The 26,563-nt window shown below is 42.5% G+C and overlaps 1 protein-coding gene across 1 annotated transcript; it reads right to left on the reverse strand.

Moving 5' to 3' along the window:
- Window positions 1-85: 85 nt before the first annotated feature.
- st3gal2 (ST3 beta-galactoside alpha-2,3-sialyltransferase 2) lies at window positions 86-25,302 on the reverse strand. Its single transcript, XM_014410951.3, has 7 exons — window positions 24,760-25,302; window positions 12,314-12,373; window positions 11,745-11,878; window positions 9,900-10,079; window positions 9,541-9,586; window positions 8,565-8,684; window positions 86-8,478 (listed from the first exon to the last, which is right to left on the reverse strand). Exons 1-7 carry the CDS (start codon window positions 25,156-25,158, stop codon window positions 8,305-8,307), a joined length of 1,113 nt encoding a protein of 370 aa, XP_014266437.2. The 5' UTR covers window positions 25,159-25,302; the 3' UTR covers window positions 86-8,304.
- Window positions 25,303-26,563: the final 1,261 nt, after the last annotated feature.

Here is a 26,563-nt window from a genome sequence, read left to right on the forward strand (position 1 = left end):
TGTTTACACTATATCAGCACTGATTTATTATCATTACAAATCCTTTGACCATTTGGCATCACAAACACAGCATCAGGCCTTAACCTCATCTTTCATGAAGCTTTTATTTGTACAATGCCATAAGATACAAAGAGTCTGTTCACATATCATACAGATGTTTGAGTGCAGTAAATACATGTTGTCCAAAAGGTATTCCTACCAAGGAATGAGACATTAAAGCCGGACTAGACAATGACAAATCCATACAGCAATAACGGGAAACCGTCCACATGGAGAGGTCTTAACCCTCCAAACGTTAGTGTTTAAATATCTGACTACTCGTTTTGTTGTTGCGACAGATGCATTCACTAAGCAGCCTTTAAGCCTACTTTATAAGACTGGTGTTTTGTCTAGCTCACTGTAGAGTACTGGGACAACAGCTAACGGAGGTATGTATGAGTGTTGGCATTACAATCCACAGAGACAGTCTGACATGGGCTGTCTGCAGCTCACTGACTGTTGCTGCTGCTGCTGCTAAAGAGCCGTTTCTGTTCAGTGCAGACCAGTGAACTGATGAGGAAGGAGCAGCTTGTGGCTGTTCCCACCTCAGCAGGCTGGCAGGAGGAGCCGGCGATGTAACGATGCCAACAGCCAGCACTGGCAGTGTTTTGATCATGATGTATTTGTTCCTACAAACTCTTTTTCAAACAGCCAGTGCAATGTCTGTCCCTACTGCACAAAGCTATTCTCCATTACTTCAGAGTGACACAGAGATTCAACCACAGCAAATGGAAAGAAACAGAACGAGGCGAATGAATTAAACTATTAATCCGGCACAGGTTATCTATCATTTACCTCTGCTAGACAACCACAAATTGATCCAATTTTATTTGTTCCTGTCAAATTAAGTAATGATTTAAGATTTATTTATTTTTGACAAAAACTCAAAATGCCTCATCTGTCCTCATACCAGTGCCTCTAAAGCTCATTTATTAACATGCTGCATCTTGTTTGTTTATCATTAAAGACTAAAACCTGTCTATGGGAACATAGACTGTATATAAAAGATGGGCATAGCTTCAGGTTTAAAGAGAGCGCCAATGGATAAATATGTTAAATTTATCACATTTTTAAGTACCTTTATTGTGAGTCAATGGTCTTAACTGTTAGCTGAAAACATAATGTTCATTTTGCAAATTATGGTTCAAATTAGTTTCCAGAATAATGATGAAGCGGTGTTTATCTCCTGTGCAACGGACACGTGGTGAACCAACGAGCAGTGTCCACCAGATATGGCCTGCTCTTAAAACTGCTGGTTTCAAAAACGCTCATCTCATTCACTAACAAATGAGTGATGTCACAGTGGCTACTTCTTTCTTCTATAAACAGTCTTTGGGTTCCACCCCACCTGAATTTCCTCCACTGGTCCCGCTTCCAAACTGTCTGTTCATATTAATGGGTAGAAAATACGTGGAGCACAAAGGGGTTCAGATTCCATCTTTCAGGGAAAAACAGTTTTCTTACTAAATGTGTAACACTAAAACAAAGCACTCAAAAGCACCAGTCTGCATTATGTTAGCTTCATTAGTTTTCGGTTCAGTGCCCGGCAACAATTTGCCGTATTGCTGCATGGGAGCCAAATCTCCTAATCCATGTTGGTGAAAGCAGGTCAGTCCACAATTAAAATCATTATAACTCAAACATTAACCTACAGTTTGGTAGGTTTTGGTAGAGTTTTCTGATTTTCCCTTTAAAATTTCTGTATGTGACGCTATAAACATTATTGTCCAGCTTCCTTTTTTTCGCTGATCTGGTGTTTTGAAATGGTCTTAGTTCCCTTCACTCATTCTTTTTGATTACCCCATAAACAATGCAGCCAATTCGTTTAATGTGCCTCTGTTTCTATCCACGAAAATGGAAAGTGTGGTAAACTCCCCGTGCAGCGTCACAAAGCTCGATAACATAGTTTCAGGCGATCAGTAATTGGGTGATGTTTGTGGCTTCACCGAGCAGCAGCACATGACACGTGAGACAAAACTGAGTAAAAATAGTCCTGGATGTATCGGGGACCTGGATTCCACTGACAGCACGAACAAATCAGCTTTTAGCACAGGGATGGTCGGGGTAGTCCGATCTAAAATTATTGTATAATTGTATTAAATCAGTCCAGTTTAAACTCAGCATTTTCTGTAAGTCAGCCTCAGTGAGCCACGCAATCAAATTTCACAGCCTAGCACAAGCACACAAGCACAAATTTAACTGAAATGCTGTCAGTTGTTTCCTACAAAGTTACAACACAGAACCTAACCAGAAAACTGGTTCTCCAGGAGAAAAGAAAAATGAGTGTATTGGGTCAGAGAAAAGACCTACTTTAGATCTGTGTCATGTAGGTGGAGGGAAAAACTCCACACTAATCTAGGCTGGTACACCCGAAAGGGATCGCCCTGCCACTTATCTCTTTCTATCACGATGTTCAGGTCTACAGCTGTGAGCCAGGAAGCTGAAAACTGTTTCAATGTCAGAACAAGATCTGGTCTGTTTGTGGGGGGGGGGGGGTTACAGTTACGGCTTTTGATAGGAATGTGTTACACTGCTACCGGAGAGCAACATAAATAATGTCTGCATAAAAGCCACATTATCTCCAAAACAATTTACACATTCATTCTGAATGTGGCAGCTGACGATTTTAAGAAAACACCGAACCAGGCTCAAGTTCACCACAGAAGCAGTACAGTGATACGTCTACGATTTTAGCTGCTTTGTTATCATCTGCATCTGCTGTTTTACACTCGCGGCGTGCTTCAAAACAGACAAGAACAGGACAGGTACCCGCAGAGTCGCGGACTTGAATAAAGCAGATTCAAGCTCTCTCCGTCTGCCGTCTATCTTGCCTCACGAGTATCTACCCTGTGTCCCAAAAAGAAGCAAAGGGCCCAATATGAATTCACCGTGAGTCACGCTGCATCACGAGTTTACATCTCTCCCTCAGCCATCTTTAGAAAACAATGACAGTAAGGAGTGAACACCAGGGGACTTTTGTACCGTGACCAGAAGGCAGAAGAGCGTGTTTCATGAAGGTGTGTGCATGTACAGCTCAGAAGGCACAGTTCTCAGCCAGAAGATGTGCATGTGTGTGCTTTTGTGTGCACGTGTTTGTGGGAAAAAATGGCAAATGGTAGCAGGTGTGTGTTGCCGATGGAGCAGCTGTAGGCGAGAGGATGTCCAGCAGCAGGACAAGGCACGAAAGCATGAGTGTACACGTGTGTGTGTGTGTGTGTGTGTGTGTGTGTGTGTGTGTGTGTGTGTGTGTGTGTGTGTGTGTGTGTGAGAGAGAGAGAGAGAGAGAGAGAGATAAAGAGTGTCCAGAATCAGCCACAGCAACACCAAAACATCCTGTAAAATCTGTTATGTGCAAAGAAGAAGAAAAACACTGAAATCAAGTACAATGACAATACAGTAATACACCAACGGAGCTCATATCAGAAGCACAGGCACAGCTTAAAGTGGACTTCTTGTGCTCATTTCCAGCTCCATGTTTGTTGTGTTTTTATTCTTGGGCTCTCACAATAGCCTTTAATGATTTATAGCTCAAAGTAATCTTTATTTATCATATACTGGGTCTTCAGCTTGCCACTGAAAACAACCAGTGTTGGCTCTTTTCCCTTTAAGCCAGCTTTCTTCTGATTAGCTGAGACGAACAAATTAGGCACAGACCCCCCCATAACTGTCTGAAACTGGGTGATTAGAGCAGGCTGAAGCCTTTTTCACCTCAGTGCTTGAAATTTTGGCCATGTTTGATATGAGCATCCACTTCTGTAACAGTATATATATATATATATATATATATGACAGAAAATTAGGTAAAGCATAATGGATACTCTTTAATCGTTCTCAGTAAGAATGTTGGTTAAAGTACATGTAAAATGTAAAACAGCTAATAAGAACATACCTCAGTAATAATGTCAAAGGATGATATCCCCGAAGTTATAACAACAATCTCGGAGAGATGTGATTGTTCTCTCACACAGGTCTTATTTCACATGGATGAAGCAGGTGCTGCAGAAGTTGGCGCTCACAGTTCCTACGCAGCTTCTATTGACAAATCTTCATAACTATTTTTAGGGGGGTGTCAGATTTGGTATTTTAACTCAGCGCATGCCACATTATGAGTCACTAAATACACGCTGACTCATAAAGAAAAATATTCAAGCTGTACCTAGCACTTTTCTCACAGAGCAGCATGCTCTATGAGTCTGTCTGTGCTGTTTGCCCTGGGTTAAAATAGGAAGGCCGGATGTGGAAAAATGTGAGATGAAACAAAACAAAAAACATAAAAACACTGCTGGTGAATTTTGGGAACCTCATAGAGCAACAGCGGCGACAGGGCCTGCAGAGGTTTTGTTTCTCTGTAAGCATATCCTGCAGATCTAACAGCCCAGCTCAATGCTTTTTCCTATTCGTAAAACATTAACAAAGCTGATTTAAACACAAAACAAAACAAAAAAACTAAAAGCCATCAGCAGGGAAAACCATTATATTACTACATTTTCTAATTTTAGATGTATGAAAACAGGACACGCTGCTCCATAATGTTGCCAGTGGTCAAAAACTCCACAGGATGCCTTTAACTCTGAATGTTGTTGGTTTCCTCATAAATATTTAATACTATTTTTGAAATATGTAAATTTGAAACTAAGTGTTTAGACCCTTTAAGTAATTTATGACTTACAGTTTGACAACTCACCACTGAATCGAGCCTGTGACTGACAGAAATATTATCAAAGAAATTTAAAGAAAATGTTAAAAGGGGCCATTAATGCTCATTTTCTGTTGTGGTTTCTGCTTGATTAGCAGTTTAAAAAATGTTTTCAATAATTTACCTTATACTGGCCCTTTAAATATTTCGAATTTCCCAGAGGAACCCACCCGAGGGATTAATAAAGTTCTATCTTATCTTATCTTATCTTAAACAGCCACCCAGCGCATCATCTAAATGAAACCTTCTGGCCTCTTTGTTGTGATTGGCTGTCTTGCACCCTTGCCTTCTTGACTGGTTGTTCAGTGATGACGCGACGAATCCTACTTCCGGGTCTAAAGTAGTCTGCGTTTAATATGGCTTTTGTGTTGTTAACATGTTTAATGTTTTGTATTTTCTTCTATTTGATCTCAAAAAGCTCCTAAAACAGTCAGTGATCACTGTTGACCTCCCTCGGCTTTTATTACCACTAATCATTTATTTAAGCTCAGTTTTTAAAACCTTAGGATGTAACTACAGCCCAGCCCATGCAGCAGTATATGAATGACTAACTTCGTATTGTGGATGGATTATCTCAGTTGTTCTCCTGGCTGAAGTTTGGTCCTTTTACAGCATCCTGCCATGCAATTACATTTGTTCCTGACCACCGAGAACACTCACGTTAACTTTTATCGAGTGGAAAAAAAGTTAGCTTGTTTATATTATGCTAACATAGCTGTGTCGCTAGCGGTCACGTAGCACATCATTATATACCAGCTAGCCAAACTTCAGTAACCCTACAAACGTCACTGCTGTTTAGTTTTCTGTCTTCATTTATGCTGGAAGTGATAACAGAGCTGTACGTTTTAATTTGTTTCCAAAACCCCGCAGTCAGGACATGCTATATTGTATTTAGATAGAAGCTAGCAAGCTAACTCCCTGCTAACTTCTAACTCCGTTAAATGTCATAAATTCCGTTTTCATGGATGCCTGGATGTTAAACTCAATTGTTACACCTGGTAGAGCAGAACGCTGATCATTTTATTAAAGATGAAAGACTTTAGACAGTTTTTCAACTCTCAGTAATGCCAGAGTGATCATTTGATATATGGACCTGCAGCGGAGTTTAGGCCCAGACACGGCTAGTGACGTCAGACTGAACATCCGGATTGTAGGAAAGCCAGAGCTGTGGCTGACCATATAAGGAAATATGCACCAAGCTGACATCAGATAGACACAAGAGCAGAAAAAAACATTAAACTAAGCCTTTAGAACTGTGTAACATCTGGGATTAGAGCTCACAGCAGTTACTTTTATAGAAGCTTACCTTATTACTTGAAAATTTGGCAATATTTAATATGGGCATCCATATTTGTAACATTATATATATGAAAGAAAACAAAGAAAAGCACATAACGTTTCAAAGCCACAGCTCTCAGTACAAATGCTGCGTTTACGATAATGATTCAAATCAGTATAACTGCATTAGGTGCGAGTGAAGAGCGAGTTGAGTTCACTCTGCCAGTTTTTCTTCATGTTTTACAGACCTGCGTAGGAACCCTGAGTACCTTTCATTTTCAGCCTCCACCTCTTTATGACCACATCTCCAAGGATGAATTTACAACCTCAGCTTAAACCAAATACTTTCGCCCATCTACCTCTCCTCTAGAAATGGTCTAGCAGCACATCCTAAACTATCATTTGCTTGTTTTCTTGTTAAAGACATATCAACTAACAATGGCGAATATCACAAGTAAATCACTACTACTTGATGGTGACAGAAACACATTTTTTTTCTAAGGTGATCCTGTAAATCCCTCAAATCAAACAAAGCTAAGCATGAACTCTGCGTTCTGCGGGGGGGTGGGATGTCATCACGATGAAAACAACGGGACAGGATGTGCAGTTTTATGGCAGAGAGGTCAAGTGTAAGGCGACTGGTAGCTCCGCCCCCTCCAGACACAGCTGAAAGTTTTAATTGGTTGAAGAGGGACTGGAGCTAGTGGTTAATGATGCTGAGCTACTTATGAGTTAATAACTCTAATATCTGGTGGAGGTTTCTTTCACTCCATTAAATGGGCCTTAATTTGGGATGAAGTGCTCCGAACAGTTTCTAACTCCACTGAGGTGTGGGAGGTTGCCAGAAGTCTTAGCTTCTCCATCTTTTCCAAACCAGAGCGGTGAGTTTGAGTAGCACTGTGCAAGCGGCTGCACATAAACAGCAGCGACGCGACGCCTTCTTCGTTTTCTGCTTCTCATGCCGGCTTTGTCAGTCTGTTTCTACAAGCCCCAGCTCTTTGTTTTTAGTCCTCTTCTCCCAAATTAGACCTGGACAGACCACATGAGGATTAAACTCGGGGCCCAGACACCAGCATGCCTCCATCCAAACATAAAATCCCCGGAGATGGGCTTTTGGCCTCACCACAGTCAAAGCGTCATTCTCCCAGAACATTTCCTCTCCGAGTCTGAATGTGAATAAAGGCTGTAGCAGGGGCCTGTGGTTGTTGTGGCATTTAAAAGCAGGATGCGGTGCTAGTGCTGCAGTAATCTTTCTGAGTCAGAATGGCTGAAAGGCAAAAGTCTCCATTGTGCTTCTGTGGGTCAGCTGCATGGTGCTAATGCCTTGCTGAGACTGTAAGGACTCTGGGGACTTTAGAGGACAGTCATATGCTATAAACCCAGAGCAATCACACACTGTCTTTTAAGGAACCATTTTACAACCCATCACTGTCAGACAAAGTCCTTATAACACTGTCTTCTCCAGTAGAAACCACATAAATATGAGTTTACAGTGAAAATTGTCAAGATTTGAGAAGAACAACTGTTTATGAAGTGGCCTTTTAAGTTCTGGCGTCCTTTAAATGTCCAACATTACACTTTTGCGTCTGCAACCTCAGCCTTTTCTGAAGGTCTGTACCTAACAAGGGGAACAACAAACGATGTAGAACAACATTTCTCTAGACGCTGACCGTTCAGCTTCTGTCGTCTTTTCAGTACATATGATGGCGTGTCTCTGTTATTTATTGAGGATTAGGTTGTCATCCAAGGTGAATATTTCCTCTGGATTTAGTCCAAAAGTGGGACATGTTTTTCCTCCGTTTCCTTCTCCAGCATCCTCCACGCTGCAAACAAAGTCAGTATTTATTGTCATTGGTTAGGTTTTCCTCCATGGGCCCTCATACCTGTGTTTGTACTGTCCTTTGCCTTGACTTTCAGTCCAAACGCAGCCCACGTGAAATCCTGAGCCTTTTGCTTCTAATTTGAGTCTCAACTCCCACTTTTAGAGCAGCGAAAAGAGTCACGTTGGATCTACACAATAGTTGTTCGTAGCTACTTAACAGATGCGACCTGCAGCTCAACAGAGGGCATTCATTTAATATGAGGGGAAAGTGAACGGAGTAAAGTGTTGAGTACCAACTGTGATCACTTTGTCTCGTCTTCCGTAGCCATTTGGTTTTATTTCAGCTGAGAACCTAAACTTTTGCAGGCAAGTGAAAGCAAAAACATGATGTAAGCAGCCTGTATAGTGTCTGTTTGCTGAACCAGCCCTCTAACACTAAACTTTAGATATATGGAGGCTGGTTTGCTGGTTATTTTCCAGGAAAGACTGTGATTTTGCCGGCTTTGGCCAGCCGCTCAATGATCTGGGCTTCGTAGTCTGCGTCGTGGACGCCGGTCTTCCTGAATTCTCCGGAGTAGCGGTTCTGTTCCCAGTAGTGGTGCCAGTTTCCACGGCTGTCTGCACCGAAACCAAACACGTTCACCTAGAGGAGAGCAGAAGTTAAAACAAGACATAGGACACAAGTGCCACGTTGATGCAAATGCAGAGAGAGAAAGAAGAAGAACAGACCTCATCACAGACGTGCAGAGCAAAGAACAGCACTAGCATCCCAGTGGAGGGGTAGCGGCCATGATGTCTAGTCCAGCGGTCGTGGATGTATTTAAAGAATGCTGGGTTGAAGATCTGGACCTGGGTCATGGAGGGACATGTAGAGAAAGGGAAGATACCATAAGATAAAGTCTTATTCACTGTGAAATCAAAGCAAAAGTCCTACAAGAAAACTGTGGAATTTCTTGTTTATTTAAAAGCACCGCCTCAGGCAGCGAGACCTGCAGACCTCTGCTTCAACTACAAAGCCACATCGTTCCAACTTGAGTAAAATTCAAGCTCATTCCTCATCAAAATGAAGGTTGTTAAACAGATGTTTGCACTTTAACACAGGGAAGATAACCCCGTGCATATTATAGACGCTGCATATTCCACCGGTCCCACAGAACAAGTTAAATTTTAATACTCCCTGCAGTTCTGATCACTGTGAAAGATTCAAGGACTTCTTAAGGGAATGAATAGTAATTAGAAATTTATCATCTACCTCTAGGTGATACTCAAGTCTGCAACAAACTGGGCTTAGAGAGGCTGCTTAGAACCCCATTTACTCCCCCACCCACAGTGGGGGAGTAAGTCTTTTAAATCTATAATTTTGGGTCGGCCACAAAGATGCTGTAAAAAAAATTTTTTTAATAAATTAAAACTGAGTCTCTGACCAGGCGAAGATATTTGCCAAGTCTTCACATGACAGGGATTAGTCTGAGTTTATTTATTTTCACGGATTAAAAATACCCAAAAACGAGCAGATTAGTGAAAACAAAGGAAGGGTTTATAATCCAACTGTAATCCTTCATCAACAATGGGAATGGGGCGAAACAGTTGTAGCAGACCAGGTTCCCTCTTTGTGTGTGTGTGTGTGTGTGTGTGTGTGTGTGTGTGTGTGTGTGTGTGTGTGAGAAAATGGCCAAAATTAATTGCACTCAATGAAAATACATACCTTGTCTTTATCTACTCGGAGGAACTGCTTCACTGGAGCGTAAGTACTGAGAGGGAGAGAGAGAAATTGATTGACTACATTCAATCAGCACTTTATGTGATTGCTGGAGCTATGAATTCTGGATGATTGACAGCTGGCAGATTGTTCCACCCCAAAAACTCTCTGGCTTCTCACATCTCCACTCCACGTGTCAGTGCATGTGTGTTAAGAAAATTTTATTTATTCCCCAAAGATACTCTTCTGTGTGTCTGTGTGCCCTGAAGTCAAATGGCAAGTTTCAACATCCCTGTGCTGCAAGCAGTATTTGACATGTCTTAATCCATGCTTATGCATATCTGCGTGCACGTGTCTCGTCTTACAATCGAATCTGGCCCGTGGACAGAGCGCTGGTGATCCAGACCAGATCCAGTGTTTTGAAGGGAACGAGCACGAAGCTGACGTTGGCTGCCAGGTTTTTGGCACTCTCTGGGTACATGAAGTGGTGAGTGGTGTGGCTGCCCGCGTCTTCCTCGTAGCCCACTGTGGGTGCCAGATTTATCCTAGGAGAGAGTGTGACGGGGGAACAGCGTGAGAGATGAACATCATCAGGTCACAGGCTGTTAGAAATTGGTGTGTGAGGCCTTGGGTTTTACCTCCAGCTGGACTCAAACTGGTGCCAGAGTACCTTCACATGGATTTAATTTCACACTGACTTGCCAAATTCCTGATGCAATTCCTGCTCATGTTGCTGGAATCAATTTCTTGAAGAATGACTTCATGACCTCATAGAGCTCAATATAGATACTAATTTAGGCTATTATGGGTCTATGGCAGATATATTGGTATACAGATATCAGCTTGCGTGTTATTCAGCAATTTTGTAACTGATAAAATAAGTTTGAGAGCAAACAATACAGTTGTTTAAAATGTGCTTAACTTAAATAAAGTAAAAATAAAGCATGTCATAAAAGAAAATGGGCTCAGTTTGTCACACTTTACAGCTGAGGTGATTTCAGTGTTTCAGTGTTTTGCTGCTGAATGCAGTTTGATTCAAGGTCACACAAACAAGTTCTTCACCTATAGAGCGCTGTTCTCAGCAACTGTTTGTTTACTTGTTCTCTACATCATAGCACAGCTCCCATAGCAGTGAAAACACTTTACGTTTATCACAGTCACACTGTATCAAGTACACATATGCAGAGTATACAGTAATGTATATTATATGCAGGAAAATCAGTCAGACAGTAACTAATCGCTCAGCTGCGTTTGAGCCATTCATTGTATTTACAGTAGCTGTGACTCACTGTCTGGAGGAGTGATCCGTTTATGTAAACAGTTGGTTGCACTTGGAATTAAAAAGGTGGCTACTGACTTCACCTTACCATATGCCAGTGAACAAAACAGATGTTGTTCACACAGCAGGAGTTAAAAAGCACGCAGACAGGCGGTGGGTGGTGATAGTGAGGGGGACTTTTGTGGGTCAAGCTGGTTGAAAAACAAATGAAAATCAAAGCACAGCATTAAGAAATCGTAGCAGGAGATGGAAGTTGGAGGCTGCCCACACGGGTCTATTGAGAATGCAGCTCTAATGGATTCCATTGCCTATGGCAGGCAAAAACACATTATATCAGTCACTCCTGCTGAGTGTTTCATGGCACCGGCATGTGTCCTCGACACTAACTCGCGCGCAGTGCAGGAAACTACATATAGCTGTGCTCATGAGCTGGATTGTTTAAGAACAATCAGGCTTTGTGATCCGTCAATGCGGCTCGGAAACAGCTGGGGAGCAGACTGACACAAAAGGATTTATGCGCCTCTGTGCATGGGCGTGTGTGTGAGACAGAGACGCAGCCTATAAGTTCAAATGTCTCGGGACACAAACGCTGGGATTACTTTTGCTATCGCACACATATCTGCTGTTTGCTTCTTTGTAAGTACACCTCCCCATCCTGTACACACATGCACACACAATCTAGATGGCTATGATGATGGAACTTTAATGGCACATACTGAGCGGAGTGAGAATACAGTGTAATCCCCACATAAACTCTTTTTTCTTCTTCCCTCCAGCTGTCTCCCTCCTCTCCTCTCCCTCCTTCACCTCCAAGCTTTGGTCTTACAGCATAATTTTACTTCTTTGAGTCGTGCTTTTATCTAATAGTGCCCTGCATCCACTCTGTTTTGTCTTGCTCTGCTCATCTATCCGTTGCAGCCGTCTCTCTCACCTCATAATGTAGTTGTGATCATCAATGGTTGCGCCATATCTGGCCCCGCGAAGGTTCCCGGAGTTCCCCACCACAGCGCAGCGCAGGCAGCGTCCCGGATCCCACGAGCCGTACGGCGACCTTCCAGGAATCACCTGTGATAAACAACCATGATTAAATCAAGCAGACTGGACCGAAGCTACGGAGGAAATTAAATACATCACAAATACACATAAAACGACCTAAACTGCAGCTCAGACCTGACTGTGAAAATACATGCAGCTCTCAATATTGGGGTGAATTCTTTATGAGAATCTCCATGAAAAATACATGAACCACTTCAGCCCTAAGGGAGCCAGACTAAACCTACATCCTTATGGGAAAGCACTTTAAGTGCTTTGAGAGTCCGAATATAAAAAAGTCATACGGACGCGCTGGAGAGGAATGAGCCAGGTTTGAGATAAACCAAATGTCAAATAAAGACAATCTGCTCCCCCTCCACTCAGTCTTTGGACGGAAGTCTGAATTAATGACTTGGCTGATATGAAAGCACTACGGCAAAGGAAAGATGAATTAATAATATAAAATACCTGGAACAACCTCAGCAGCACCTGCTGGATGCTGTGGGGTTTAAACTGGGGCTGTAACATCTAGAGAGAGAACAAGAGAGAGAGAGAGATAGTTAGGATCTGTAGTTTCTCCTCTGCAGACAAATCATATCTGACAAGAGACTTTAAATTTAGTTACATTCTGTGTGCCCGTGTGCATGTGTGTGCATGCACTCGCCTGCATTCAAGAGAAAATAAGCAGATGCTTGTGCCTAAGTGTGTGCGTGTGTGTTTAGGTAACAGCTACGTGTCAGACTGACAGGATGCAGTCAGACTGTGGTCAAAGGAGCTGAGGCATTGCCGTCCACATGTCAAAAACAAGCGGAGTGAGAAAATCTTTTTTAAAAAGAAAAGAAAGCAAAGGTTGTTTCAGAGTAAATTATTTAAAAAAAAGATTTGGTAAATGTAAAGGTGCACAGAAGAGGAAAAATAAGATCTAAACATAGCTCAGAGAAAGATGAAGAGAGGAGGAGAGTGATACAATAGGTCGCTCTTAAGCTAGCTGTCTGTCAGAGGATTAATGGATAAATAACACCATAAATGTGAAGCTACTGGTGTTTTACATTGAAAAAAAAACACCCTCAGATTAAGTTCCTGCCTTTGGCTACTGTGAAAATGGGTTTAATGCATTGTTCATCAGCTTGTCAGAAAACATGAATAATAATCTAAGCGCTTTAGCTTAAACAGAGTCCATTATAATTTTAATGAGGAAGGTCACTTAGAAAAAAAATAAAGCACGGCACCTCACAAAATTACCATACTTAAAAGCTCCACCATTTTACAGGGCACATTTGAAATGAGCACAGAAGTATCAGTCTACCCTCTGACCTGTGGCTGCTGACTTTTGAAGCCGTTTTAATGTGAAGCCTTAATAGCTTTTAAACCGGTGAACTTTAAAAAGCGCTTAAACCGTCTTGGCATGTTTGTCCTCATAATAAATTATGGCATTTCAACACATGAGACTATGGTAAGAGACCATGGGCGTGACTACTTCTTGAGTCCTTGAGCGTGCAAACTAGTTTCATCTATAGGCGAAAAAAGTGACAGCAGCACCAGCAGAACAATCTGGGTGTCACCTGCCACATGTGAAAATATTAATTTCTTGGTAAATGATTTGGTAAATTTCACTTAATCAAATACTTAAAAACAAAAAACGCCCCTCCAAACACTAACCAGATTTTCATCAACCTCAGCTCTGCTTTGGTTTAATGGTAATTTTAAAATGTTAATCGCTTCCAGCATGTTAGCATCGTGACATTAGCATTTAGCTCAAAGCATTGCTGTGCCTAATTATAGCCTCTCAGTGTTGCTAGCATGGAGGCACCCTTCATTTTTAAAGCTTTAACTCACGAAATGCCCGTTTTTTAACTTATCCTTTAACTTCAAAGCTTTCTTGGGCAGGCACCAGTCGCTTTACATCGACAAGTGATCTTAAAGGGCATGAAGTATATTGAAGCCACATGTTTACAGTTAAGAAAAAAAAATTGTTTGCTTTATTCATGTCAGTAAGAGTGTTTTTCATTTCTCTGGATCACGGTTTGAGTGCCCTTTTGTGGTATGATGATGCTTACCAACTAACAAACAGAAGTTGTCCAATTAAGAGGCAAAAAATAAATCCTGGCTCATTTGAGCATCTGCCAAACCACACAGGCAAATGTGCAATCATGCGTGAAAAGATAAAACAAGCACCTGCACAAATGTAAAAAAACAAAACAAAACAACAACCTATAAACAAAGAATGCAGTTTATGGCATCCTATGGATATCCATCGGGGTATTGGCAGCTGAAGCATGGCTCCTCCTATCCATAACCATCTTTTCTCTGTCTCTCCCACACACAGCAATCTTCATTTTCACACTCCTTTGTCACCCCTTCCTTTGCACCCACCAGTGCCCTTAATTCGCTTCTTCCAACACAGATCTCAGTCTTCAAGATTTTCATTCATGCATCTTCTCTATCAGCCTTTTTGCCCGCATGTCTAACTCCTGCTCTTTAACTTCCCCTTTCCGCTCTGCCTTACTGCTGCTCCTCTTGTCTATCTTCATCTCCTTTTCTCTCTGGGTTGCTTGTGCACGAGGCAGATCATAAGCCCTGATCAGAGTCCACTAATCTTTCTTTCACACCTTCTGACTTTGTTTTCTCTTGCTGTTGCCTCTCTGCTATTGTGTCTTTGTCTCTGTTTTTTCAATCCTCCTTGATCCATCCATCCCTTTGCCTTCCTCGGTCTCTGACTGCATACACGATGCCAGAGCCAGCTTGGCATTCGATACCGCTGTTGTTCAGGGGCTACTAATTTTTGGCGTTTGTTTTCTGGCAGCATAGCTGGATGCTGTCGAGCTTCCTTCATGTCAGCCGTCTTCTGACTCCCAAAGTTTCCTGGCAACTGCATCCAAGGAACTCTAATTTTTCTTTTTCCATTGAAACAAGATTTCACTGCTGTTTCCAGAAGCCACATTAGATATTCAAAATTAGCCCTGTTATAAAATTAGAGACAGATGCCCAGTGTGCAAATTTTAAAAGAAATTGTAAAATTACCTTAAAAAGTACAATTATAACATTGGAGAGTTTGTGTCTACAGCAACAGACTGAAATGCTTAAAATGTTTCTTTCACTGCGTGCTTGCATTGTGCCTCTCCTGAGGCAGGAGTACACATTTGCACATTAGGTTTGATTGAAGAGGTCCAATCACGAATACGCATTAATCGCTTGTTTTCATTTCTTTATAGCGCTGCTATTGGATTTGGGAATAAAAGAAAGTCGACCAATACTAAAAACAAACAAATCAAATAACAAAGGAGAAGTGTTTTTTTTCACTGGTTGCATCGGGTGCATAGACTTCCCATAACAAATCACTTTTGGACTGAAGAGGTTCTCTCAGAAGAAATAAAAGGAGGTAACTGACTAGGGAGCAGCTACACAGATGATCCCTACTGTGAATTGCTGAAGTCTGCCTCATAAAAGTCTTTACCAGGAGGGGGATGGGAGAGAGCAGCGACATGTGAAGACGTGTTTTTGCGAGCTCTGCTTAGATTGACCATTTGCGTAATTTTCCCGCTCCCCTTCTAGTACATCCCGGCGCGAACCCGTCTCACAAGTGCCTAATCTTTCGAATCAGTTGTATTTTGTAGTCTAAAGCTGTTCAACATGCCTAAATCGCTCAAGCAGAAGCCGGGGCCTGATGCCTCGGACTTGCCTGGTGCGGATCCGGCCGCGGGGGTGGGGGCCGGGCCGGATCTCGACACAATCATGGCTGCCATAAAGCAAACGGAGCAGAATGTGCTAGCCAAGATCGACTCGTCTGTGATGGCAGCTGCAGGTGAACTACACAAGAAAATAGACGACTTGGCGGGTGATTTAAGGTCAGAGGTCCTGAGTGTGCGCGCAGAGTTTGCGAAGGCTATCGAAGACATGCAGAAAGAAAACGCCACGCTCTCGACCCGCACTGATGATCTTGAGGAGGAAGCTAATGGCCAGGCTAACCGTGTTGTAGCACTGGAAGCTAAAGTTGATGCGCTATCTGCCCAAGTCGTCCGGTTGGCAGACAAGGCCGATGATTTGGAGTCCCGGCAACGTCGTGATAACTGCAGACTAATTGGAGTGGAAGAGGGATTCGGAAATATTCGACCGGAGAAAGCCGTGGCTGAATTGTTGAAGGAAGCGCTCGCCCTCGACTATACGCCGACGCTCGATCGGGCGCATAGGAGCCTGCAGCCGAGGCCAAAGGATGGAGATGCCCCGAGACCGATAATCGTCAAGTTCCACTATTTTCAGGAGAAAGTGGATGTTCTTCGAAAGGCCATGGGGGCAGGTCCCATTACCCGTAATGGGAAGCGTTTCTACATCTACCCAGATTACTCGGCCACCGTTAGAAAGAAGAGATCGGCCTTTACCGAGGTGAGAAGATTGCTTCGCCGGTGTACGGGAGTGAAATATGGTCTCCTGTATCCAGCTACATTGAAAATCACGACCCCGGCTGGCGAACAGATGTCTTTCGAAGACCCGATCAAGGCAAGGCACTACGTCGAGACCAATCTGCGCCCACGGGAGACGGAGGGAGAGTGACAGTTAATTCACGGACCACAACAAGTATCACACGCTGCGTGCTACCATTGAGGTAGTCTGCACAGGCTGTGCATTGACTGGTGAACGTCGCCACGCTACGGTTGGATGCCCTTTATGATTGGACAAGGTATAGCTATAAGATGTTGGGGATTTCTGTGGATGTCATGTGGCCTGGGGAATATTTTATTTCAGAATATCTTCGGTATCCTCATTGGTCTTAGTTCCAGCCCGACACCATAACCCCAACAGTGCTTTTATTTTGCTTTTTGATGTATTCTGATTAATTAATCCCCTTTTTCTTATCACCAGTGTCATTATTTTTATTGGGTTTTACCCCTTTCTTGTGGGATTATTTTCCAACCGTGAGTGTTCAGAGCCGTACCGGCCTGTAAGTGGATGGGTGCCGACATGCATGCGGCAATAATGATGCTGAGTCAAGGGTCCTATTATACTTTGTTCTGTCTTTGCTGAGTTCATGTAAGAGTTTAAGCTAGTGTAAACGTGTTATATGCCTAGGAGAGAGAGGAGTGTTTTCAGGGCAGTCTCAGGTTTGTGGAAGACCAGCCCAGGGGTCCAGGATGGTGAGAGGTTTATCTATGTTTATCTGTTTGTTTTTGTTAGTTTTGCTTTGGGTTTATCTGTGGTTTATGTTGTGGCTCAAACAGGCACTGAAACACTGAGATATAACCAACGTGCAGGATCAGTCTATTATCGATTGTGGCACTATGACTCTGGATAATGTGATTAATCAACAGAAATCGGTCTCATTCATTAGCTGGAACGTCAAAGGGCTGAATAATTTGGTTAAAAGAAGCAAGGTATTTAGTCATTTGAAATCGCTCAAACCTGACGTGATGTTTCTACAGGAGACACACTTAAATACTAACTCCCAAAAAAGATTAGGTTGTAAGTGGATTGGACAAATATATCATTCACGTTTTAACTACAAAGCCAGGGGAACAGCAATCTTAATTAGGAAGGGGGTTCCATTTGAACACTCTGAAGTGATATCAGATCCTAATGGCAGATATGTTGTTGTAGTGGGCAAGCTGTTTAACACACCACTAATACTGGCTAATATTTATGGACCTAACTGGGACAACGCACAGTTCTTTCTTAATTTTTTTTCGACTCTCCCAGACCTTGTCTCCTATAAACTAATTCTAGGTGGAGACTTTAATTGTGTCCTTTCTCCCCAGCTGGACCGATCAAGCGTAAGGTCGAGCAACACCCTCTCGTCAGCAGCAGTGGCTATTAATTCCCTACTTCGTTCTTACGGCTTATCAGACCCTTGGCGTGCAACAAACCCATCTACGAAGCAATTTTCCTTTTTTTCCCCTGTGCATCATAGTTACTCCAGGATTGATTACTTCATTGTCGATAACCAGCTACTTCCCTTAATTTCCAGCACCAAATACCACAGTATAGTGTTGTCAGATCATAGCCCTGTGCAGATGGGTCTGGTTTTTCCAGGTAATGTAGCGCCCCAACGAACGTGGCGGCTAGACCCCCTATTACTTTTATGTGAACGCTTTAAAACGTTTCTCAGCAATCAGATTGACTTCTTTCTAGAAATTAATGACACCCAGGATGTGTCGAGGGGAGTCTTGTGGGAGTCTATGAAAGCCTATATTAGGGGCCAAGTTATTTCTTATGTGGCACACAGAGACAAGGAGCGCTCTAAACAACTTAAAGAACTGGCTGACAAGATTGCGGATATGGATAGGCGTTACGCTCTGTCATCTACGCCAGATCTTTTTAAGGAGAAATTACTGTTGCAAACTGAATTTGACACGCTTATGACATGGAGAGCCGAAAGAAATATTTTTAAATCCAGGCAGGTATATTATGAGCATGGAGATAAAGCGGGGAGGCTCCTTGCACTTCAGCTCAAACAGCGGTCAGCTGAGCGCGTGATTTCGGGAATTGAAATAGGTGCTGATTCGATATCTCACGACCCCCGAGTCATTAATGACCAGTTCAAATATTTTTACTCCACCCTATATCAATCAGAGGTGGGCAGTAATTCATCCGAGATCTACTCGTTTCTTGACTCGCTGGATCTTCCCAAGCTCTCTCCGGACGCTCAGTCGCCTTTGGAACAGCCGTTGTCGATTGAAGAGATAACGAACGCTATTAAATTATCTCAGACTGGAAGGTCGCCAGGTCCGGACGGTTTCCCCATGGAGTTTTACAAGGAATTCTCTTCGAAGCTCACACCTATTTTAGAATCAGTTTATGCTGAATCTTTTGCTACTGGCAATCTGCCGCAGACGCTTACCCAGGCCACGATCTCAGTCTTACTAAAGAAAGATAAAGATCCTGTACAGTGTAGCTCATACAGGCCAATAAGTCTTTTGTGCTGTGACTATAAGATTTTAACCAAAACTCTTGCACTACGGTTGGACCCTATTATTTCCACCATTATTAATGAGGACCAAACGGGCTTCATTCCCGGACGGCAGTCATTTTTTAATGTGAGACGGCTGTTTAATGTGGTATTCTCCCCCCATTCGACAATACAACCGGAAGTTATTCTGAGCCTTGACGCTGAAAAGGCGTTTGATAGAATCGAATGGTCCTACCTTTTCACAGTTCTGGAGAAATTCGGCATGGGACCTACTTTTTGTAGATGGATTAAAGTCCTATATTCAACGCCTATGGCTGCAGTCAGGACAAATGGTCTGATTTCGGAATATTTTTCGCTCTACAGGGGGACGAGGCAGGGCTGTTGCCTGTCACCCTTCCTGTTTGACATTGCGATCGAACCGCTGGCAATTGCTATCAGATCTGATGAGAGGATTAAAGGTATATCCAGGGGTGAGGTAACTCATAAAACTCTGCTTTATGCTGATGATCTCCTTTTGCAGATATCAGACCCAATTGGGAGTATGCCCCACCTTTTCCGCTGGCTGCGGGAGTTCAGCAACATATCGGGGTATAAGGTTAACTTATCAAAATCTTTACTGTTTCCATTGAACAATCTGGCAAAACAGACCACTTATGACGATTTGCCTTTTAAAATTGAAAATGACAAATTCACATATTTGGGACTGGAAATAGCTGGCTCGATTAAGACTATTTTCCAGTATAACTACAGGTCTATTCTGGACAGTACTAAATCTGATCTGGGTAGGTGGTCAAAACTTCCACTTTCGCTGGCAGGACGGATAAATGTGGTGAAGATGACTGTAATGCCCAGGTTTCTTTATCTATTCCAAATGATCCCCATCTTTCTCCCCAAATCCTATTTTGCCCAGCTGGATCGCTTTGTCTCTTTGTTCATATGGAACAAAAAACCTGCACGCATAAGGAGAGCAAGCCTGGAGAGAGCTAAAGCTGATGGTGGTTTGGGCTTACCTAATTTCTTATTCTATTATTGGGCTGCTAACATTGTCAAGCTGACATATTGGATAACCATGTTTGCGGATGGGGAGGGTCCAGTCTGGGCAGATATGGAACTGAGAGCTACACTCCCAATCTCTCCGATTTCGATCTTAACTGCCCCTCTCCCACTGAATGTCAAAGCATCTGGGCTGAACTCCAATTTGGTGGTTCAAAATTCAATTAAGATCTGGGGTCAATTCAGGAAACATTTTAACTTGACAAATACTTGTAGCTTTTCTCCGATAATGTTCAACCATCTTTTTACACCATCTCAAATAGATCATTCATTTGCAGTCTGGCACAGAAACGGTCTGGTTTTCTTTCAAGATCTCTTCACTGAGGATGGCTTTGTCTCATTTAAATATTTGTGTGAAGACCATAACTTACCAAAGTCTCACTACTTCAGATACCTTCAGGCTCGGAGTTTTGCCTCTAAATTTCTCCCAGGGTACCCGTCTCTGCCCTCTAAGGACCTACTGTATCTAGTTCTTAATGTGAGTCAGCCCACTAAAAGAGCAATATCGAAGATTTATGCATTGATTCTTGAAAGCTGCCCTCATACATGGGACAAACCTAAGGCGGCGTGGGAAGGGGAGGTTGGAGAACTCATGTCAGAAGACATCTGGAAGAAAGCCATACAGCGTATACATACGTCTTCTCTCTGTATTAGACATGGCCTGATTCAATTTAAGGTCGTCCACAGGCTCCACTATTCTAATGACAGACTGTCTAAACTGTACCCTGATGTTGCACCGAATTGTCCTAGATGTGATTACTCTCCTGTTTCTTTGGGGCACATGTTTTGGTCATGTCCCTCCCTGTATGGTTTCTGGACATCAATTTTTCAATCACTGTCAGCTATATCGGGTGAAACACTGCGGCCTGACTCTTTGATAGCTATCTTCGGTGTACCTCGGGAAGAGCTGAGACTCTCTCCCCTCCACAAAAACGCAATAGCCTTTGCCTCGTTGCATGCCCGCCGTCTGATACTGCTGAGCTGGAAGGCGTCGAACCCTCCTTCCTACGTCCATTGGATTAGAGAGGTGATGTTGGGATTAGCTCTGGAAAAAATTAGGTATACCGTGCGCGGCTTGGAGAGTAAATATGACAAAACCTGGTCACGGTTCATAACTCATGTCAAGAGTCTGTCTTTTGCCTGATTTATTGTTCTTTACTTGTTGGTAATTTATGCTCTTGCTCTCTTCTCGGACTGCTGTCCATAGTCTCCTCAATGCCCGTACTTTGACTGTTGGGATTTCTTTATTCCCTTTTTCTTCTTTGTTTCTTCTCTCATGTGCCGGGGTCCGGCTGTTGGTGCTATAATGACTGTCACAGATTGGTTTGGGTGTTTCTCCCTTTTTTTTTTTTTTTTTTTTTTTTTTTTTGTGTTGTGTGTATTGTGCTTCCTGGTTGTGGGGATGCCACCTGGATGGGGGTGGGGGGTAGGGTTCGCAACTTTTGTAAGAAATTCTGGACTGTTTTGTTGGAAAACTATAAATAAAGTTGTAAAAAAAAAAAAAAAAAAAAAAAGTCTTTACCAGGAAACAATGTCTTTTTCTGTTTTCTGATTCCCAAATGCAAGGACTGTAAGTCATCCTTACTTTACATTACAGCGCTCAAAGATAATACTAGCTCGAAACACAACCATATAAACAGCAGGCAAGACACTAGACAGCAAGCCATTATTACTCTTGAGGTCTGTGGCCATTCCTCTCTCCATTCTCCACCCAGCCATCCATTAATTCCTGTTAAGTTAAAATGGATGTATTGATTAGAGAGTGAAAATCTGCTGACTGCAGTGTGAGAGAATAAATATTGTGTAGTTGCTAAATAAGGCTTGCCTTTTAGGTTTGATGTCAATTCTTTTGAAAAAGTCAGAATTCACGCATGACTCAATTAAAGACTCTGGAGTATGTCTGCGATTGTAATTCTCAGCAAATTTCCGCACAACTAATTCCAGCAGTCCAACAATTCTTGACTGTGATATGCAGGGTTTCTCTTTTCAAACAGATATAATATTCTAATTAAGTTCTAGTCAAGTTTTTATTCTCCGCAGTACCCTCTGCAGGAGAGGCCGCATGAATTTGAATTATTTACATGCCTTGTGATCACTCTGGGCAAATTGTTAAGCTTCATTCAGGGTGCTGTGACATTTTTCTACTCTAAATTTATGCAGACAACACGTAAACTGGCACTTTTCACTGTGTCTGCAGTAATTCAGAAACAAGGACAGCTGCCTGTCTACAACACTTATCTCTCCAAAGCCTGGTGAGTTGTCTTTGCCTTCATAGGAGGCTAATAAATATAATTTACATTATGTTCATTCTTACAATATTTTAAGGAACATTCTAAATTTAGAGAAAAATATGGAAACTCTCTATGAAGTTTCCAAATTTAAATGTTAAGGTATTTTAAGATAGGTAGAGTCCTCCCCATTAGCATTAGCAATGATTTTAACATATCTGCCAAAACTACACTCCAGACCTCAAGTTAAGGGGTCTTCAAGGTCAGGAGTTCATGGTGCCAAACAAACACACAAGGTATATGCTATATATTAGAAATCAAGCAATAACAACATTACATACGTGGTGTAACCAACACAAGTCGTTCATTAAAATGACTGCCTACAGTGGTCAAGCAATGTGACTTATTGGAAGTCCATTAAAAGCAGATGATTACATTTCTGGACTAATTAAATTCAGAAACCACATTTGATATAATTAAATTAATATAATTTAATATAAATGTATTTTAGATCTGCCCATTCCTTTCCTATCCACTCCCCCCCCCCCACGCCAGTTCATCACCACCCTGTTACCCTGTGTGACCTAATGACTTGGCAGCTGTTGGCCTGTGTTTGCAGTTTTTTGCCATTTCAGAGCTTAGCTGAGGATTCGGCTTTGAAATAAGAGTCTAACCCGGCCACTGAAGGACACTAAACTGGATGACACTTACTGCAGATGCACACAAACACATTTGCACTTAGATTTGAGTGGACATAGAGAGACAACGCATGTACGTAAATAGTTACAAATCAAACTAAAAGGAGGCATTTACATAATGATCCTTTAAGTGCTTCCTGTGTCTCACACTTGACTAAAAAAAAAAACTCATTCTGGGGTTTGTTTGTTTGTTTTTTACACATTACTATAAAACATTTTAAGGAAAACCCAGAGGCCAACCTTGTTTATTTGTTCCACTTTTCCACAAATACCATCACATATGACTGGCAGGGATACTTGAGAAGCATGTAGGACTTGTAAGAGGGGGATTGGTTGGCTCAGAGATGAGGCAGGATGAGGAGGACAAGATTATTATGTGTTACTCCCCCTGTGTTAGTGTTCTATAAACTTATGTCTTCCATGTAACTTGCAGCTCCCCACGCTCTCTATATACATAAATAGAAAGTGCTTGATAGTGCTCCAGACAGTGGCACAAAGTTATTTTTGTTTACTGTGGTTCAGAGGAGAATGATGCTATATGCTGTAGTATAATACATGATCTTATTATTGTGTTTCGCTTTATGAAGTTAGAAACATTAAATCACCCAAACGCAGTCTGCAGATTTAGTGTGAAGTATGCAAACCAGGTGTTTTACTCCAAAACAAGTAACTAAACCACATATACAAAAAACGCAGCATAGCATTTATAAGTAGAACTTTAAATTTCTGATTTGGAAACTTCTACAATTTGCATGAACTTGTGGTAGCATGCACTGGATACCAATTTCCCTTCCAGTCAGGGACATCTGACCCTGGAACACTGAGATAAAGGGCTAAGAGCTCAGACAGGCGGTGGAGAACTTATTGCCCTTACTATTGCTGGATTTTTCCATGAATAATTATGAAAGTGAATTCAGATCCTGGCTTTAAATTATTTAATTGCTCACATGTAAATATACCAACAATCAAATGAAACCATTGTAAACATTATAAGTTTACCTAATGAAGTTGTTTTAAAGACTGTATGACACTGAGGGTTTCTGCCAGGAAAACTGTGGCTGCTGTAACTCGTGGAGGGATAAGTCGGCATTTTAATGAACACAAGTGAACGAATAGCTCAAGAATGGACAAAGTATGACTTCATAACATTTCTTTCTGGTTCCTTATGACTACGTTTTTAAAAAACAATCATTTAAAGTATTTTTACATGTGTGAAAACAAGAACGGTATGCTAATAAGACACATTAACTAACTTAACAGCTGTAGCATTTGTTCTAGTGCTTAGGAGCAGTGTGAGATTTAGCTCTGGCAGGCACAAACCCTGCTAATATTAACATCACATTGTATCAATCACGTATGGACAAACTATTCTGTTTGTATGTTAATTATAAAGCCAGACACTTAACATAACAACAGGAAGCAGTGGAATCAACTACGCAGGCTGTGTTCAAAATTCAACTAAAAGTTCATTAATCTTAATCTTATATCTTGCATGTTTATTCTATAATGGTTTTACAAGGGATTATGTGCTGTCACTTAGAAGGGGGCAAACAAACTAACACGATAACACCTGTTAATCAGTGAGCTTTAGAAGAACTGCTAAGAAGATTTTGTTTACTTTGGAAATGCCATGCTGTCTCCAGCCTTCCAGTCTTTGTGCTAAGCTGACACGCTCTTGGATAGAGCTTAATATTTACCAATTAGGAGCAATAAGTATATATGCAAAGAAGCTAAGCTATTAAACTTGTAGTATATTGAGGGCATAGGCTCTTTGCTTTATTCGAATATTGAGAAAAAAAAATCAAACAGATGTCAGGAACAAAACAAACTTGCACATGTAATAATGCGTCACCACACCTAATATAGTACAGATTTACAAAGATGTAGGAGCCCTGGTTGTGGAGGTTATTAATTTTCCAGACTTTGAGATATGTTACAATAATTTACTGCTTTAGCTGATGTGAAAAAAACAAAACAAAAGAAAAACACTCCAGACTGTTACTAACTTACATAACTTTAGAGATTAAAGTTACTTACCACCCACCAGTAGTAGACATCAGAGGGTAACTGCATGTTGTCTCTTGTCCAAACAGGAGAGATATCCGGGTCGTAGTTTTCATCGAACCAATCAGAAACTCCAGGATCCCCGACACAGCGCTGACAGGCACACGTCTTCTGCTGTGGGGCATCAGGTGATGACAGGCGGTGCGCACCCATGTAGCTGGGCACGAGCTTCACACGCCGTGACTCTTCCCACCCGGGTGGTTCCAGGTAGTTGAATCCGACGCCCCCGCGAAGGGACACGGACAAGAATAGGGAAGTGAGAAAGATGAGAACCAGGGAGCCGAGGAGAACCCAGATTCTGCGGGAACATCTCACTCTGCCTCCTTTCTCTGCTCCACCTCCTACCCCAGTACTACCTCCACCTGTAACCATCCCTCCACTTAACCAAGGCCTGAGCTCTGAGATTCTGGGAGCTCCCCTGGATGCGCCCCCGCTCCAGGACCCCCAGCCCCAGCGTCTGTCCCGGTGCAGGGTGGAGGACGGTATGCGGCCCCCCCAAGGCCATGTCCCCACCCCTGGGCCTGCCACTGTCCCCAGCCCACAACTACCTCCTCCTCTTCCTCCTGTGCCTCCACTAAGCAACCACCACGGTCTGGTCACAGTGACTGGGACGAGCCCCTGGCTGCCAGTATGGACCACACAATCACTCCCTTTATCGGTCTGTCAAAGACACGCACAAACACACACACAAAAATACAAAGGATAGTGTCAGAGTCGATCTGTCTCACAGTCAAGCTGTTCGCTCACCGGAGCTCCTACGCTTTCTCTATGTCTCCCGCTGGATTCTCTCTCTAACTGCTCCACAGCCATGCACTTGTCTCACACACTGAAACGCCTGAACAGACACGAACACACACACACACGCACACACACACACACACACACACACACACACAGGAGTCGCCGCTGAATCACACACAACTGGAGCCAGACTGCTTCAGAGGTCCTTTGTTTTCAGTGTGAGGTGATCTCTCTTTCAGCTTCGAGTACAATCCCAGCGTATTTGCACCTTTGTATCTTTCGTCCACTCCTTCCTCTTTTGAACTTTATAACTTTCCCTTTCCTGGCTTCCTCTGTCTAGATCTCTGTCACTTTTCCCTGCCTCTTTTTATTTGATTAACTGCAGTATCCATCGTCAGTGAAATCCAACAGCTGGATGCGGCAGGTCTTTCTCGTTTCCTCTGCCATCTGTGTGAATGTTGAGCTTGGCCGCAGCGCTGTGCTTTCTCTCTCCCTCCGTCTCTCTGTTTGCACTGAAGCGACGTAGCCAAAGACAGCCAGCAGACTAGTCGAGAGCGGTGGAGAGAGGGAGGGAAGAAGGAAGGAGGAGCAGCAGAAGGGAGGTGGTCTGCCCTGAAGGGTGTTCCATCACTGCTCTAGCCACCCTTGACAATAAAAAAAAATAATCCAGTTTTTCCTTTATTTTCTTCCTTTTGTCTTTCTATCAAGTTTCACCTCGCCCAGTGTCACCCTCTTTCAAGGTCTCTCCTTTTTTTCTTTTACCTTTTTCACTCCATTGTCTGAATCTGCCACTGAGGAACGCTGAGCTACTTGACTGAGAACAACTGCGTTAAGATTAAAGCTCTCCTCTGATGTGGCTCTTCTTTACGCTCTCCTCAAACACAACGTCTTAAAAGTTAGTATAGAAAGTTTCAGTTCTTTGTGTGTTATGATGAAATTGTAATGAAAAAGAAGTGTATAAAAAAGAACCCTTTGCGATAGTTTTCATCACACGCTGTAAAGGAATACAGCATTTCCTTCTATCACCTCACTGATG

This window comes from Maylandia zebra, linkage group LG7 (assembly GCF_041146795.1).
Source record: "Maylandia zebra isolate NMK-2024a linkage group LG7, Mzebra_GT3a, whole genome shotgun sequence".
In the NCBI taxonomy this organism is placed as follows: Eukaryota; Metazoa; Chordata; class Actinopteri; order Cichliformes; family Cichlidae; genus Maylandia; species Maylandia zebra.